General features: G+C 51.2%; 3 protein-coding genes across 3 annotated transcripts; 1 reads left to right on the top strand and 2 right to left on the bottom strand.

Annotated features, from left to right (window-relative positions):
* Window positions 1-2,299: 2,299 nt before the first annotated feature.
* FOXG1 (forkhead box G1) lies at window positions 2,300-4,186 on the bottom strand. Its single transcript, NM_205193.1, is given in 1 exon segment — window positions 2,300-4,186. A coding segment is annotated over 1 exon segment (1,356 nt). The 5' UTR covers window positions 3,770-4,186; the 3' UTR covers window positions 2,300-2,413.
* A 172-nt stretch (window positions 4,187-4,358) lies between these two features.
* LOC124417992 lies at window positions 4,359-5,675 on the top strand. The gene has a single exon (XM_046942121.1). It carries the CDS (start codon window positions 4,739-4,741, stop codon window positions 5,051-5,053), a length of 315 nt encoding a protein of 104 aa, XP_046798077.1. The 5' UTR covers window positions 4,359-4,738; the 3' UTR covers window positions 5,054-5,675.
* Window positions 5,676-8,628: 2,953 nt separating this feature from the next.
* LOC124417991 lies at window positions 8,629-12,382 on the bottom strand. Its single transcript, XM_046942120.1, has 2 exons — window positions 10,165-12,382; window positions 8,629-8,735 (listed from the first exon to the last, which is right to left on the bottom strand). Exons 1-2 carry the CDS (start codon window positions 10,790-10,792, stop codon window positions 8,629-8,631), a joined length of 735 nt encoding a protein of 244 aa, XP_046798076.1. The 5' UTR covers window positions 10,793-12,382.
* Window positions 12,383-15,135: the final 2,753 nt, after the last annotated feature.

Raw genomic sequence — 15,135 nt, 5'->3', positions numbered from 1 at the left:
CTCCGAGCCCCACATTATTTCCCGGGGCCCATTGTAGCGGCTGCCGCTCAGCGTTACGAGCCCAGAGCTGCCCCAACACCGCAAATGAACAGCTCCGTTCTCCGCTGCGGGAGCCAATTAGCTGCTAAACCTTCTGCACAACTTTTCTAATTATTTTCAACAGTTATGGCTTTCATAGGGCTCCCTAAACTGACCAAGAAAGGATTAAATACTCCTTAAAATCAGTCATCACGTTGCCTCCAAAAATTAATGGATTGGTTTTCTGTACTCGGGTTAGTTTGCTCGGATTTGTGCCAGCGCTGTCCTCAGCAGGCATAGTGCAAAAGCAGGCCAGTCCAGAACTCTGTATTTGAACATATCCACACTTCCCTCCCCCGCCCCCCCCCCTCCCCCCCCCCATCCCCCCCGCCCCAGTACATTTTAATTCCTGCCCCAGCACCGCATCCTGCAGGCCCCCATCCAGCTCAACACGGCTCAGCCCGGCCCGGCCCGGCCCGGCGGCTCAGCCCGGCCCAGCGCAGGTCGGCTCAGCCCGGCCCAGATGGTTCATCCCGGCCCGGCCACCGGCAGACACGGGTCAGGGGTGGAGGAGGAGGCTCGAGCTCCCCGTACAGTCCTGTGCAAAACGTTCAGCCCCAGGTTAGTAGCATTGAAAGTCTGTAAGTACAGAGCACAGACACTTCCGGAACTGCGGAGCTTTCAGATAAGGATTGCATTTAATACACGTACGCAGCATAGCTTGCCAAATTTGATCAAGTCATTATAGGAAAGCTAATATGTATATGTATATATACACACATTCATAGTTCATATAGCTTCACTTATCATACAGTCGGAATAACGCCTTTCGGATGGATAATTCTTTCAGATCATACCAAAGATTGCAAAAAAAAAAAAAAAAAAAAAAAAAAAAGGAAAAAAAGAAAGAAAAAAGAAAAACAAAACAAATCAAAACCCAAAAAACAAAAAACCCCATGTTCTTAAGAAAAAAAAAACCGTGTACCTGTACTTTTTCCTAGCGCGTTACATATATATGTATGAATATATATGTACATATCTACATACATTCGCAGTGTTAAGCGCGCTCAGTGTCAGACCGCTCAGCACGACCCCCGCCTTGCACCGCCATGCTCAGGCCCTGCATCTCGCGTGGGGCCGTGGGGTATCGCTAAAACCCGCTCCTTTCTGTCCCCGGACGTTGTGGTTAAACACGAGGTGATGTGGGGGTTGGAGAAGGAGCATGTGAAAAATGGAGGGCCGCTGGGCTAGGCAGCGTGCTGACCTCCCTGTAACTTTAAAGCCTCAGGAATTTTAATTTTAGTTAATAAAAGAGACGAAAAAACTATCAAGTATATATGAATTTAGCCTATTTTTTCTTTTTTTTTTATTTCTGTGTGTTCATAGTAAACATTTTTGTAAGTGACAAACACGGGCATATGACCACAGTATCACAATCAAGAAATTTTAAGACAACATTAACAATCACTCAAATTTATGCGGCATTTGCGCAACACAGGTTACATATTTGCAAGGTTTACCTATAAGTACAATAGGTATTAACATTTCACTACATTTAGAAAAAAAAAAATAAAGGTGACCTGTTAGTGACCACATACATCAAAATATACACAACACAAACTGAAGGCAATCAGTAATTTTGTCCCCTTCGGAATCATTGGAACGGGCAGTGCTGCGAACTGAAAGAATGCGGCTGCTTTTAAATTACTCCGTACACTGAGTGCATTTTCTAAAACCCAATCTTTGGTCTAAAAGTAAACAAACAAACAAACAGGAAAAAATAATAATAAAAAAGAAGGAATTAAAAAAAGAAGAAGAAGAGGAAGAAGAAGAAGAAGAAGAATGAGAAGAAGAAACCCCAAAAAAAGCGGTTAGGTAAAGAAAAAGATAAAATTATAAATGGCCAAAACGTAGTTTTTGGGCATCTCTCAGTATGAATCTCCTTAAATACAAATTACACTTTTTTTTTTTTATAGTTCTCATAAATCTAGTGGCTTTTTCAAGGTCTGCACCCACCGACATATCCATGATAACTTATAATACTGCAAACATGGAGAATCTGGCGGCTTTAGAGATGGACTTCTCGTGTTTGAATAGGAATCGCGAAAGCAGTCACTATTAGATACACATTCTACTAGAAATTTGTCTTCCAAACTCCATAGTCTACAATGTAATCTCCCCACATTGCACCTCGCTGACACTTCTCACCCTGGTGGCATAATAAACAACCCTAAAGACTGAACAAACGTACAGAAAATGGGGGACTTAATAAAAAATACCTGGGCTTTTTTGTTTTTCTTTTTTTTTTTCCTTTTTCTTTTTTTTTCTCTTTTCAATCATCATTTACAACGCGAACGTGTGTAAAATGTTCACTTACAGTCTGATCCCATGGACGTTAATGTATTAAAGGGTTGGAAGAAGACCCCTGATTTTGATGTGTGAAATAATCGGAGAGTCCTCCGGAGAGTCCCGTCGTGAAACTCGGCAAAGAGGGTCTTAGGGACTCGCAGGGCAGGGTGGAGGGTGCCTGCGGCGATGTGGACGAAGAGGCGGCCCTGGCCGTCATCGAAGTGCTGCTCTGAGAAGTCATTGAGGGGTGAGGGACGTGGGGGAAAAAGTAACTCGTCTGTCCCGCCAGGAGGTTCACGGAGCAGGGGTTTAGGGAGTAGGTGCCGGAGCAGGGGACCGACAAGCCGCACGGCACCGAGGCGGCCAGGGCGGCGGCCGTGAGGTGGTGAGTGGCGTAGGGGATCTCCCCGTTGACGAGTCTATCGACGCTCAACCCGTTGGACGTGGAAAAGGAGTGATTGTTCCCCAAGGAGTTCTGAGTCAACACCGAGCTGTAGGGCATGGGGTGGCTGGGGTAGGCGGACGCCGTCCCGTTGTAGCTCAGCGTGCTGCTGGCCCGCGGGTGGTGCAGGGACAGAAAGGGGGACATGGGCCAGTAGAGGGACCCCGCCCGGTCCATGAAGGTGAGGCCGGTGGAGGTGAGGCGGGCGCCGCGCTTGAAGGCCAGCTTGGCCCGCGAAGTGGTGGAGCGCCGGCGCAGTTTGCCCGTGGTGCCCCCGATGAAGACGTCGTCGCTGGACGGGTCCAGCATCCAGTAGTTCCCTTTGCCCGGGTCGTCGTAGTGGCGGGGCACCTTGACGAAGCACTTATTGAGAGAGAGGTTGTGGCGGATGGAGTTCTGCCAGCCCTGCTTGTTCTCCCGGTAGTATGGGAAGTTCTTCATGATGAACTCGTAGATGCCGTTGAGCGTCAGGCGCTTCTCGGGGCTCTGCCGGATGGCCATCATGATGAGCGCGTTGTAGCTGAACGGCGGCTTCTCGTACTTGCCGTTCTTCTTTTCGCCCTCCTTGCCGCTCTCCCCGTCCTTGCCCCCCTCGGCCGCCCCCTTCTTCTCCTCGGCCGCCTTCTCCTTCTCCTCCAGCTCCGCCGCCGCCGCGCCCGCCTCGCCCTTCCCCGCCAGCGCCTCGGCCTTAGCCGCCTCCAGGGCGCCGGCGGCGGGCGGCGGCAGCAGCAACGGCGCCTTCTCCTCGTCCTCTTCTTCGGCCGCGGCGGCGCGCTGGGGCTGTTGCGGCGGCGGCGGGTGGTGGTGGTGGTGGTGGTGGTGGTGGTGCGGATGGTGGCTGTTGTGGTGGCTGTGGCCGCTGTGGTTGTCGCTCTGCACGGCTTCGGGCACCAGGCTGTTGATGCTGAAGGAGGACTTGGGCAGCATTTTCACTTCCTTCCTATCTCCCATGTCCAACATCACACGCTGCGCCGAGGGGGCGGCTGGCGGCGGCCGGGGCCGGGCGGGCGGGGGCCGGGCGGGCGGCGGCACCACCGGCGGCGGCGGCGGCGCGGCGGGAACGCAGCGTCGGGCGCTGGCACGGCATGTAGCACGGGCGGGGGACGGCGGCAGCGGTCACCGAGCGGAGAGAGCCGGAACGAAGGGGAAAAAAGAGGAGGAAAAAGGAGTAAAAGAGCCCTCTAAAAACCAAACAACAACAACAAAAAACCCCAACACCGCGCGCACACGCATACATACAAAAAAAAAAAAAAAAAAAAAAAAAAAGCTACTTCATGGTGCCGGTTCCCCCGGTAAACCGGTGTAGGGGGGAGGACGCGCCGCGGGTCGGAGAGGAGCCGGCTATACGGAGCGCCCCGGCCGCAATTAATTTCAGAGCTGCAGACACGCACCGCGGCTGTAAAAAATTTTTTGGTTTAACCTTTCCCACCGGGCGCCCAATCAGCGGCGGCGGCGTGCCGGAGCGTCCTGCCTCCCGCCGGCCAATGGCTGAGCTCCGCCACGCCCCCTCCCCCCGAGGCCCCGCCCCCCTCGCCGCCGCGGCTCCCGCGGCGCAGGGATACCGGTGCGGGGCGCATCACCGGCCGTCCCCCTCCGCGCAACGGCACTAATCCCCTCGTGCCCAACCAACGGCGCTTGGTTCCGGGGTTCCGCTCGGTAACTCCTCCGGTGGAGCAAAGTTGCCCCGTCCGTCCGTGCCACCGGGGCAGGAGGCGGACGGGAGCCGGGGGCGGGGGGGGGCGCGCAATCCGCGCGGTGCCGGAGCGGAGGTACTACTTGGCGGATCCCGACGGCGCCCGTCGGCAGTGTGTTCCCGGGCCCCGCCGCGCTGTTGTTATTTATTTAACCAACGGGGAGTAACGAAACTCAGCCGGAGGGGTCGGGACGGCGGGGCGGGCGCTGCAGCTGGGGCTGGGCCGGGGCTGTGCGATGGAAGGGCTCGGGCCCGATGCGGCGGCGACAGCGCCGGACAGCGCCGGGCGGGTAGAGGCCTCTGGCCGAGGCCTGCGGAGCAGCAGCGCCGCCGAACGAATTAAGAGGCCCCGTACCACCCGGAGCCCCGCGGGCTCCGGCGCAGCGCCCCTCGCAGCGCCTCCGACGGCCCCGGCGGGGCTCAGTGTGAGCCGCGGGAAGGGGAACGGGGGCTCCGTTCCGGCGGTAGCGTTGGTTCAGGGGCTCACGAAGCGGGCTGCGCGCCGCCTGGGCTCGGCGCTGCTCGACCGCATCACGGCGTTACCGCTGTGAGTACGGGCAGAAATGAGAATCGGCCGCGAAACAAAGCGAAATGAGCCCCGCGGCTTCCTCGTGCTGAAAGGAGAAAGGGAAATGTGAGTGATAGAGTACCGCTCGCGTTTAAACTGAGCGCTGTGCAACACAACGTACAGCCGGTGCCCGTCGCTGCTTTCAACCAGCCAAAGTTTACGTTTGTCCCGCTGGAGAAATGGTTCCGTTGAAATAACACCCGCAGCCCTGCCCCAGCTGTGTGTCCCGGGAAACCCAGTGCATATTCCAGTGCAACCACCACGGCTCTGTGCCTTTTCTGTATGCGTTTGTGGGTATGTGCGTGTGTGCGAGAGAGAGGCTGTGAGAAAGAGAGAGTAAATCCCCACAACAATTGCCGTGGATGGGCAATAAACAATTGCAGTTGGGCATGGCACGAACTATGTGCATTGGATTAACCTCGCTTGACCTCACCACAATTGTATTTATTTATCCAATTCCGTAACAGGTTGCTACTGACCAAAAAGAAGTAGAAGTCAATGATCAACTACCTTCGTTTTTTTTTTATTTTATTTTGTAGAATTTCTGGGTTTTTTTTGTTTGTTTGTTTTTGGTTTTTAATATCATAATTTGTAATTATTTCCTTGCACAACCCTGAAGCCAATATATGGGAACTCCTGAGGAAGAGCGCAGTGTGGAGGATGTGACTGAGCTCTGCGGTGCTGGGGTAAGAGGAAAGGTAAGCTCTGTGCATATTATTATGGTTCTGATGGGCATTAACCAATATATGTCAATGCGGTGCAGCAAGATCCCATCGGGGCGGTTGGGCCCTGTGCGTTTTCCTACTCGGTCTAGCATGTAATGATTCGGTGTAACCGGATTCTTGAGAAAGGACAGGTTACGTAAACATTTACTGCTGTGGAGTAACTATACTATTTGTACTCTGATATGCAGGAAGGAAAGTGTTGATTAACACAGAAGAAAAAAAAAAAGCGAAATTAGCTGATTGCATGCTCATAAGTGCAAGCTGTCATTGAACTGCTTTTAAAATAGACACAGCTGGGTGTTTGTGTTGAAAAATTTCTTGTGTTTTTGCTAATACTGAAATAAGCATGATTTTGTATACCAAACATTTTCAGATCATTAAAATTTGTAATCTGCGCTGGTTTTAAACACAAAGAAAAGAAACGGATTCATTTCGCTGTAAAATTTGCTGATATTATATTAACTCAATCAGGTCTGTACAAACGGGGTATTGTGCCTTATCAAATCCCTTTGATCCATTTAATACACAAAGTGCCAAACGTGTGTATTGTTTGTTAACATTGAGCGTTTTATTCAAATCCCAGCTCTGCAGCGAACCGGAGGAGCTCTCGTTTAATGTAACGCTGACATCGCCTGCTGAAATTTTAATGCTCTGAGGTGTTCCTTAGGTCAAAGCTGAGTCTGCTTAGCTCTGCGTTCAGGGATGAGAATGTAGCAGAGAAGGAAAGAAAACCTTCGTCCTTTTGCATTTCTGAGCAAAGGTCCAATACAGACAGCGATGTGTTTTCACAGCGTTTGATGATCTGGGCTTAATATTCGGTCATTTATCACGGCAGCAGAATAAAGTACTGTGCACAAATTTAGGATTTATATGATGTATTTTTTTTAGCGCCACGGATATACAGTTCTACCAAAAAAGGAAATGTTGCGTTCAATATGTAGTGCGTATTGTTCCAAGCCCGTGAGATTAATTCCTTGTTTATAGGACAGAAAAGGATATGTAGGAAAAGCACGTCAATTATTTCTAGTGGACTTTAATTTTCGAGTCTGTTTTTTTTCTTTTCTTTTCTTTTTTCTTTTTTTTTTTTTTCCTTAAAAACCGCTCTGGAAATTCCCCATGTATAAAAGTGGGACTATTGACTTTGGGCACTCGAAGTCCTGCTCTAATGCCAATTCTGTTAGCTCTGACCTGGCCGCAGCTTCCGTCCACTTCAGTGGTAGCTTTGTATATGGTGGCTCTGAATAAGTGGCTGCTTTGACCCTCTCAGCTCCGTCTGCACTCGAATTCCTGTGAGAGGGTCCAAAAATTTAGCACTTTCTAGCATGAAAATGTTGGTGGAGTGCCTGGTGAAACAGCCTGAGCGGAGAAGGGAGTGCACGGCCCCAGCCCGGTGGGGCACAGCCAGTGCTAGGAGGGGTAGCTCTGTGTTCCCCACTCTCAGGGACCCGTGTGGCGCTGTGGGGCCGAGGGAGTCCTGCTCCGGGGTGAGGGTGGGGACCCCCAGCTCAAGTGCCATCCAAAGGGCTGCCGTGCGGTTTGAATACAGATTCTGGATACTACTCTTACTGGTAATGATTCACCGCAGATTTCCCCCTGTATGTTTTTCTTTTTTTTTTCTTTTTTTTCTTTCTTTCTTTTTTTTTTTTTTTTTTTTTAATTAAAGGCCGAAGGAAAAGAGTACCACTGTCAGCTCGATGGATGCAGATATGCTGTGGCCCCCACACCCCCCGCGGCTCCAGCCTCCAGTCCCCCTTCACACGAATACAGCGGCTCTGCACTCCCAGGCTCTTCCAAGGGGTTAAGCTGCTAAAATGTCCTGACAGCTTAAGGAATGAATGAGGGTTTTTTCAGCCATGAAGAAAGAGTATTTAATAACCACGCTTCGATGGCATCATGTGTCCACGAAAAGAGTCGGGACACCTTAGATTAACAACCTCTAACATCGCGTTGGGTACAGTAAATGCCTGGACGTACGCATTTATAACTCTATCCCCCGGATTCTAAGCTTGTCTTATTTATTCCAGGTTACCTGGGCAATTAAGGTAAGAGCAGCTCAGCAGACAGCGATATCCCGCTGCTCGGGCAGGGCGAGCGGGGCCGGAACGCAGCGCTAACAAAGGCGAGAGGTGGTCATACAGATTGAAGAGGGGTGAATGGGACTGGAGGTGGAGGAATGAATGGAAGCTAAGAGAGAGAGGAAGACGTATTCAGCGGTCCACCCTTACATCCGCGTTTGTATATTTAAGTTTAGGTGTCTGTCTCTAACCGACTTTCAGTTAATCCCTAACAGCTGGTCGTAGTGCTAACGTTTAGTGATTAGAAGTTACTCTATTTAGCATGCTGTATCCTTCTTGCCTGGGTTTTGGTTACAGGTTATACGATTAGCATTGCGAGAACAGTAGTGAACTAAACTTCCCAGTGAGAGGTCTTCACACCAGGGAAGTGTTACTTTGCGGCAGCAGCCCTGCCTCGTCAGTCATTAGGAAGCTGCAGGTTGTCAGAGCCTTCTCTTGCGCGCACACACGCGCAGACACACACGCGCACACACAAAACCATAGCACTAAAACTAAATTAAGAAGCCGATGATTAAGACAAGCGTCTACGAGGCCTGTCATTTCAGCATCCTTCCATCATAATGTTATGGCACCGAGAAATTTGCTTGAAAACCCTGGAAAAAATGTCTATGGGAGAGCCTGGTATTTGAGATAGCGTAAATGTTAACATCGAGTGGAGGCTGGGAGCTTCCGCGGATGCAAGATGGCATTCCACTGAGGACACGGGTGCTGCAGGGACCTCTGGGCTGTCCGCACACTCGGGTGAGTATCGCTCCCTTCTATTGAAGCAGGTATGCAGGCACTGCGCGAATCGAAGTGGACCGCGTTTGAAATCCGCAGCTCTGTTCCTTGCGGAGACTTCGGGGAACTCCCCCTAAAGATAGATCTGTAATGAAAAGTCCCTGCCGGATGACTAATGGTTATTGGCACTCGGTGCCCCTTTAAGGAGAGCGGCACATATTGTGCAGAAGACCTTGCGAGCACCCTTTAAATACAAACATTTTAAGCCCCCCTCCTATGCATCCCCACCCCTGTTGTTTTCGGGCTCGTTGTGTTGTAGCTCCTCTTCTCCCCCCCTCCTTTAAGCTCTCTCGTCTTCCCTCCCCCACCCCATTCAGAACTAATTGCTCAGTTGCTGAAATGTTTCAAGAAGAGCTAAATTTCCCCATCCGATGATCTTTTGAGAAGCGGCACTGTACCATAAAGACCAGCCAGCGGGGTACTGCTGGAGGAGAGGTAGCGTTCACACAGTGACGCTCGGCACTAGGTGTAAAGAGTCCCCCTCACGCTGAACTTCGAGAGGTGCCTTGCACGGGCAGGGCTTGGAACAACGAGGAAATGGGAAGCGATTGCTGTAGGGGACGGAAACCTTCGGTGGTGCCGTAAGCACCGGGACAGAACGGTGACAGAAGGGGACCTCGGGAGCATCGCAGTGCGCCTTTGCCCCGGCGGCTGCAGCGGGGTGGGAAGGGATGATTTTCTTCGCCTTTGTTACACGCGAAAGGTTCTATTTATTTCCTATACCTTTAGAATCCCATCCATGGAGAGCCTATCTGTAGACGTCGAGCTTCCATTAGAATTTGTCTGTTCTTCTGCCACTGCCAGAATTTTTCAAAACAGAACGTTCTGACACTCGCTGCCAACCCGAAGGCTCGGAGGTGCTTTTTTGCAAAACCCGAGGTGTCGCCCTTCTGTTACACAGCGGTGTGTTTGAGTGTCACCTCCGTCTGTGTGATGCGTATCCTCGCGAAACAAACAAAAAGACCACTAAGGGTCAGAATGGAAATTAAAATATCCCTGAAGAATTACTCACAGAGCTATGATGATAATAAAACGTAGGGGGTATTGGGCCACTTAAAAGTCGTATATTGTTCTCGAGGTTTCAATACAACATTTTATTTTATTCTGTTTGCTGGTAAAATATTCTTGGCCAATGCGGCGTTTTTTTAATTTTTATTTTTTAAATTTTTATTTTTTTTTTTTCGGAGTATTGAGGTTGAATTCAAGAACAGGGAGAAATGAGCAGGGTTTGGATAGACTTGGAGCCGCTCTTTGACTCCCAGAATATTTTCCTATTGCCCCTCTAAAGCCGCTTAGCCTCTTATAAATGTAATCTTGAGCAAACGACACACGTATCTGGGTCTGCAGTTTTTCGGTAACGCTAGAAAATTTGATTTCCTCTCGCCTTCCCTCCCCCCCTCACCTTCCCCCCAGCCCTGCCCCCCTCCCTCAGCACAGAGCCAGACCCGTCCCTCTCCGGGCATTATTCCCCAGGCGCTTGGAGCAGCCAGCGAGCATCTGCCCACCCACCCTACCTGGCCTCCCCGCTCCGTGCATCCATGGCAGCCCTCGGTTTAGTGGGATCCGAGCTTGACGCGATGAGCCGCGGACCCCATTTTTAGGGCCTACAAAAGCACAACATCCTCCCCTCTCCCCCCCCATACGTCTCCTGGACCCCCCGTGTAACCACAGCAAAATGCTGGAGGTAGCACAAAAGCCATACACAACTGTACACCCGCGTAGGCAAGACGCCTGGCGAGCCCCGGAGTAAAGCCACTTTTCACTTTCTCCGTGCCCGGGGCTCATGCGGGAGGAGGCGGTGCGCGGCGCGGAGTTGTGCGCGGATGCGGAGCTGCGCTCGGTGTGGGACCCGCGGTCGGGACTGGGGGGGGGGGGGGCGGGGAGGGGACGGGGACGAACGTTGCGGCTTCCGCAGTGCCCCAGTCGGAGGGGACGGCTCTCGTTGGGGGGTGTTCTGAGCACTTTATATTGGCGGGGTGGTCTCCATGTTTTCTTTTTTCTTTCTTTCGCGGAGGGAGGGGAGAGAGATGGTAAGGGGCTTGTTGGATGATTATAACTGCTACCACCCATAAATAAGTTTCTTGGGGAAGGACTGATAGCGTACCCTTGATATCTGTGGGTGTGTTCATACATTATTTTCATATGATATGTCTTTTAGACAGAGCCTGTTTTCCTCCTCCCTCTCTCCCCAGCCCACCCTCCACCCCCCGCTTTTTTTTTTTTTTTTTTTTTTCTGGAGTTTGTTTCGCTTTTAAAGCAGCAGCACAAACAAACAAACACACAAAACCGACTGGCAACAAGTTAAATCTCGTCCGCGTCCCTCCCACCGCGCGCGGACGGTGCCTCGCTACAGCCTGGGGTGGTGGTTCTGCCTCGGCAGTAATCTGACCGAGAAGCGGCTGCACGCTGACTTCTGAGCGGTGACACTGTGGAGAGAAAAGGCGTTGAAAGAAACACTTCTCCCGGGATGCACCATCTCCTTTGTGTGTTCGCTCCTCTCCGTCTTTCAGACGGGGCGCTCCATAGGCTTGCACACGCACACACGCGCACACGTACGCACTGAGTCTCTGTTTCCCCGGGAGTTTTCAGAAAACAGTGTTTATTAGAACCGATCTATAAACTCCACCTGAACAATGAAATCACGCGGTAGCTCGGAAAACTCCAACAAACAAATATTTTGCACAAGTGAGACGATGGCATTGCACTTTCTTTGCCTGCTCGTTGCAAAACGCCAATGACAGGTATAGATAAAAGGCTCGTAGCCCTTGTCCACGTTGGACTGGACAGAACCATACCCATTTAGGAACAGACCGGGTTTATTTTCCCTCCCAAGGCGACTACAAACTAGTTTTGCAGTTGTATTAGGTACCGAATCCACAAGAAAACATTTTCTCCCTGAGGGTCCCGCTCAGGTCTCACTGAGGCTTCTGCAAGAGCCGCCTGCATCGCACGCCTCAGCTTCTCCCTGCCTTCAGTGCAAAGAACTGCAGATAGACAGTGTTTGCCTGTGCTCAGCGTACCTAGCAGATACCTCTTCACGCAACCGCACAGTTCGCAAATGATAGTTTAACTTTCTCTGTTGTGGTGGGCACGTGTTTTGTCATCTGAAATTAACTTGTGAAAGCCTTTGTATCATTTTTTGATTTGTGTTTGGCGACAACGCGGATCATATCTTACCGCGTTGATGGTTGGTACAATTGCTAAATTAAAGGCATGTTTTCGGCTTTGAGAAACAGCAACAAAAAAACAGCCCTCTGAGAGCTCATCTTCAGCAGAACAACCCAAAGAGCACCGTAATAACACAGCTCAATATTTCCTGCGTGCGCAGTGTCTATGTCACTCGATGTCTCTATTGTCTCTGCCTAGGGATACTCAAGGAACTCTCAGACTCGTTACCTATGACCATCACCTAAAGGAATATACGAACAGAATGTGGATAATCGCTCCAATTGCTTGGAGGAATGCAAGTGGATTCGTATATATATACTTTTTCTGTGTCCTTACCTGTTCTCCCATGTAAACATTAGGAACTGAACTCGTCTTGACGTGCTTTGGTGCCTGAGCCACACGGAGAGAGACGAACCACTACGATAGAGTGAGCGAACCCCGTTGTGTGCGGTGCGGTGCGGTGCGGTGTTGTTCCTTCTGTTGAGGCTCCGCTTCCCCGTGGAGGGCGTCCCGCCGCGCCCAGCGCTGAGCCCCGCTCTTCTCCGGACACGCGGCTTTACGTGTAAAGCTTTTAGCGCGTTGGGGCTGAAATTATGATTTTCCACGTTTCCAAAGGGACGGGGCTCTATTTATAAACGTTACAGGAGGTTTCGTTACTTCAGGAACAACAAAACAGGAACAGAGCTGTAATTTTCAAGAAAATAGGATTTCAAAATACAGAAATAAAAAAAAGTAGAGAAGACGACGTATAATTCAATCAAATTACTGACAATTGCTTTAAAATTCAGAATAGTAGCGATCCATTATGTCTCTGTTTTATTAGTGACAAGTACAATTACTCTAAAATAAAGAACACTGGTGAATATATAATTGGCTGTAATCACGTTAGTATTGGAATAAAAATGACGGGGACATTTAACACTTTGACAACAAAATGCTCAGAAACAACTTATTTATTCAAACAGTTTTTATTTGCGTTCACGTGAGGCAGAAACACGCTTTTGCTTACGATAAATCAATGTAGGTTCCCCCCCCCCACACTTTTAATATACATATAACTAAAGAAAGATGATTAATTATTTTGTTATCTGCGGCTTAATGAAGTCTCCCGTGCGCGGCTACATTGCCGCTGATCGCTCGGTACCCAGAGAACGCCATCTACAGGAAAAGGGCTTCAGAATGAGCACAAATCCATACACTATTGGTTAAGGGAAAAAAAAAAAAAAAGAAAAAAAAAAAGAAAAAAAAAAATCAGAGTTAATATTCCTCTCTAAATCCGGCTCCGATGTTACCCACCGCACCGATCACAATATTTGCTTTGTAATTGCTTTTCGCGATTCAGTTTGTTATAGTTTGACACAATGTAGGAATCTGTTACGAGGCCTTTTCTCTGAGATGCGGCATTTCAGAAATACACTGAACTCCGCGAAGAAGCACTTTTTCTCCCCCTAAAGCAGCTCTTTTCTCTCGGGAGTGACATGATCGTCCCTGAACAACCCAGGCGCTCTGTCCCTTCAAGTGAAGTGTGGAAGACGCCCGCAAAAGAACCCCGAAAACAAAATCACTTGATTGAAAGCATTTTGTGCAGCAATTGCATCGTGGAATAAGACACAACATTTCTTTATCTTTACTTTCACGTATTTCCCTTTGGATAACGCCTCGAAATACCCTAGGCACGCTCTCCTCTGTTCGTGTAGAGCGTCATTTGCCCCATAGGGTAGTCCCTAAAGGTGCAGCTCGGCTGTGCTTTTCATTTCTGAGCCTTTGGCGGAACCTCATCGAAGTAGAAAGATTGCCCCTTAATATTTCGGTCAGACAACTGTAGACCCGTGGAGACAGCGTATATCCTCCATGGTGCGAATCCAGCACCCCAGTCAAGCCATAGAAAATAAGAGAAAATAGAGAAAATAGAGGAAACTTTCCAGACTCATCTATCTACATTTTTTTTTTCTCTCTCTCTCTTTTTCTCCCGGATTTGTTTCAATCCCGAACGAATATTTCTTCTATATATTTATTCCTTTATTTGCTCTTTACCTCCCACTATCGCCCAATTTCCAGGTGCCCCTCTGGGTTTGTGTCTCTGCTCGGAGCCGGACCCCACCCTCTCCCCGCTCCGTGTCGCCGCAGCGCCCCGTTGGTGTCAGCCCCGAGCGTCCCCCGCGTGCGGCTCCCGCAGCGCTCCTCCGCCATCTCCCTCCTTAACCCGGGTCACAAATCCGGACGGGCTCGGTGAATTTCAGGTGTGCATTAATCTGTGCAGCGCGGCACCAAAAGCAGCGGTTCGTTGACATAATTGCTGAGCAAAACTACCCACGGTGCACCCTCGATGTAACGCGTTACTTTGAAAACCGAGGACAAAAGCCGGGAAACTTTATTATTGTTATTCATGCTCCTACTGGAATCAGACTCAAACTTTATGCCCCAGCTCTCCCTCTATCTTCCCGCCTCGGGGCATTGACAGCGAATGTCCCAAATCGAGAATCTGTGTCACATCCCCACTTCTAAACCTCGCTTAATGCCAGGAACAGAGCTCCTCACCTCCCCCCCACCCCCTCGGCCGGCCGCTCCCGCAGAGCAGAGGGGCCCCGCTGTCCCTCCCCTCGGGCCGGGCTCTGCCGTTTCTAGGGTGCCTCGCACCAAACCGCAGATGTCAGCCTTCCCCCTACGTGTTCGGGCTGTTAATGCGGGCACTTCACACAACAGAAATGTTCATCTCTGGAGCCTTTCCCAGGGCCAGCCGCAGTTTTCGTGCGTCGCCTCTGTCGCGGGCGGTCCCGAAGCCGCGGGCGGGGGAGACGGGGGCCCCCTCGCTGCACGGCAGCCACCCTGCCCGGGGTGCCTCCTGTAGCCGGCTGCAGCCCAGCTTCGCAAATCCCCGCGGGTACTCGGTACTACGCCCCCATCTCGATACCTCCCTCGATTTTTTCGGCGTAACTAACGCCCCCCGACCCTTGTCCCACTGTCACCAACCGCGGGAGGCCCGGCAGGGGCCTCAGAAAGCCTCATTGCCCCTTGACCCTCGGGGCTGCTCCTTCGCACCCCGGTGAAGGGGTCCCCGCGGTCCCCCCGGGTTGGGCCGGGCCGGGTCCGGAGCGCAACCGCCCGCCCGCCTGCGGAACGGAGAGCGATGCGAACGGCGCCGGCGACATCTAGTGGCCTCCGGCCGGCAGCGCAACCCGAGACCGCTGCCCCGGCAGCCGGGTTTAGGAATGGGGCCGAGGCTCTGCCTGCGCTTGGGGCTGTTCTCGCACGCGAGGGGCTCCCTCTGCTACCTCCTCCTGCCCGCCCGAGGAATGTTGATGCCGGCGGCCCGGCCT

The sequence above is a fragment of the Gallus gallus genome, chromosome 5, assembly GCF_016699485.2.
Source record: "Gallus gallus isolate bGalGal1 chromosome 5, bGalGal1.mat.broiler.GRCg7b, whole genome shotgun sequence".
In the NCBI taxonomy this organism is placed as follows: Eukaryota; Metazoa; Chordata; class Aves; order Galliformes; family Phasianidae; genus Gallus; species Gallus gallus.
The sequence above is the reverse complement of the archived record's forward strand: the minus strand, read 5'-3'. Positions and strand labels throughout refer to the sequence as shown.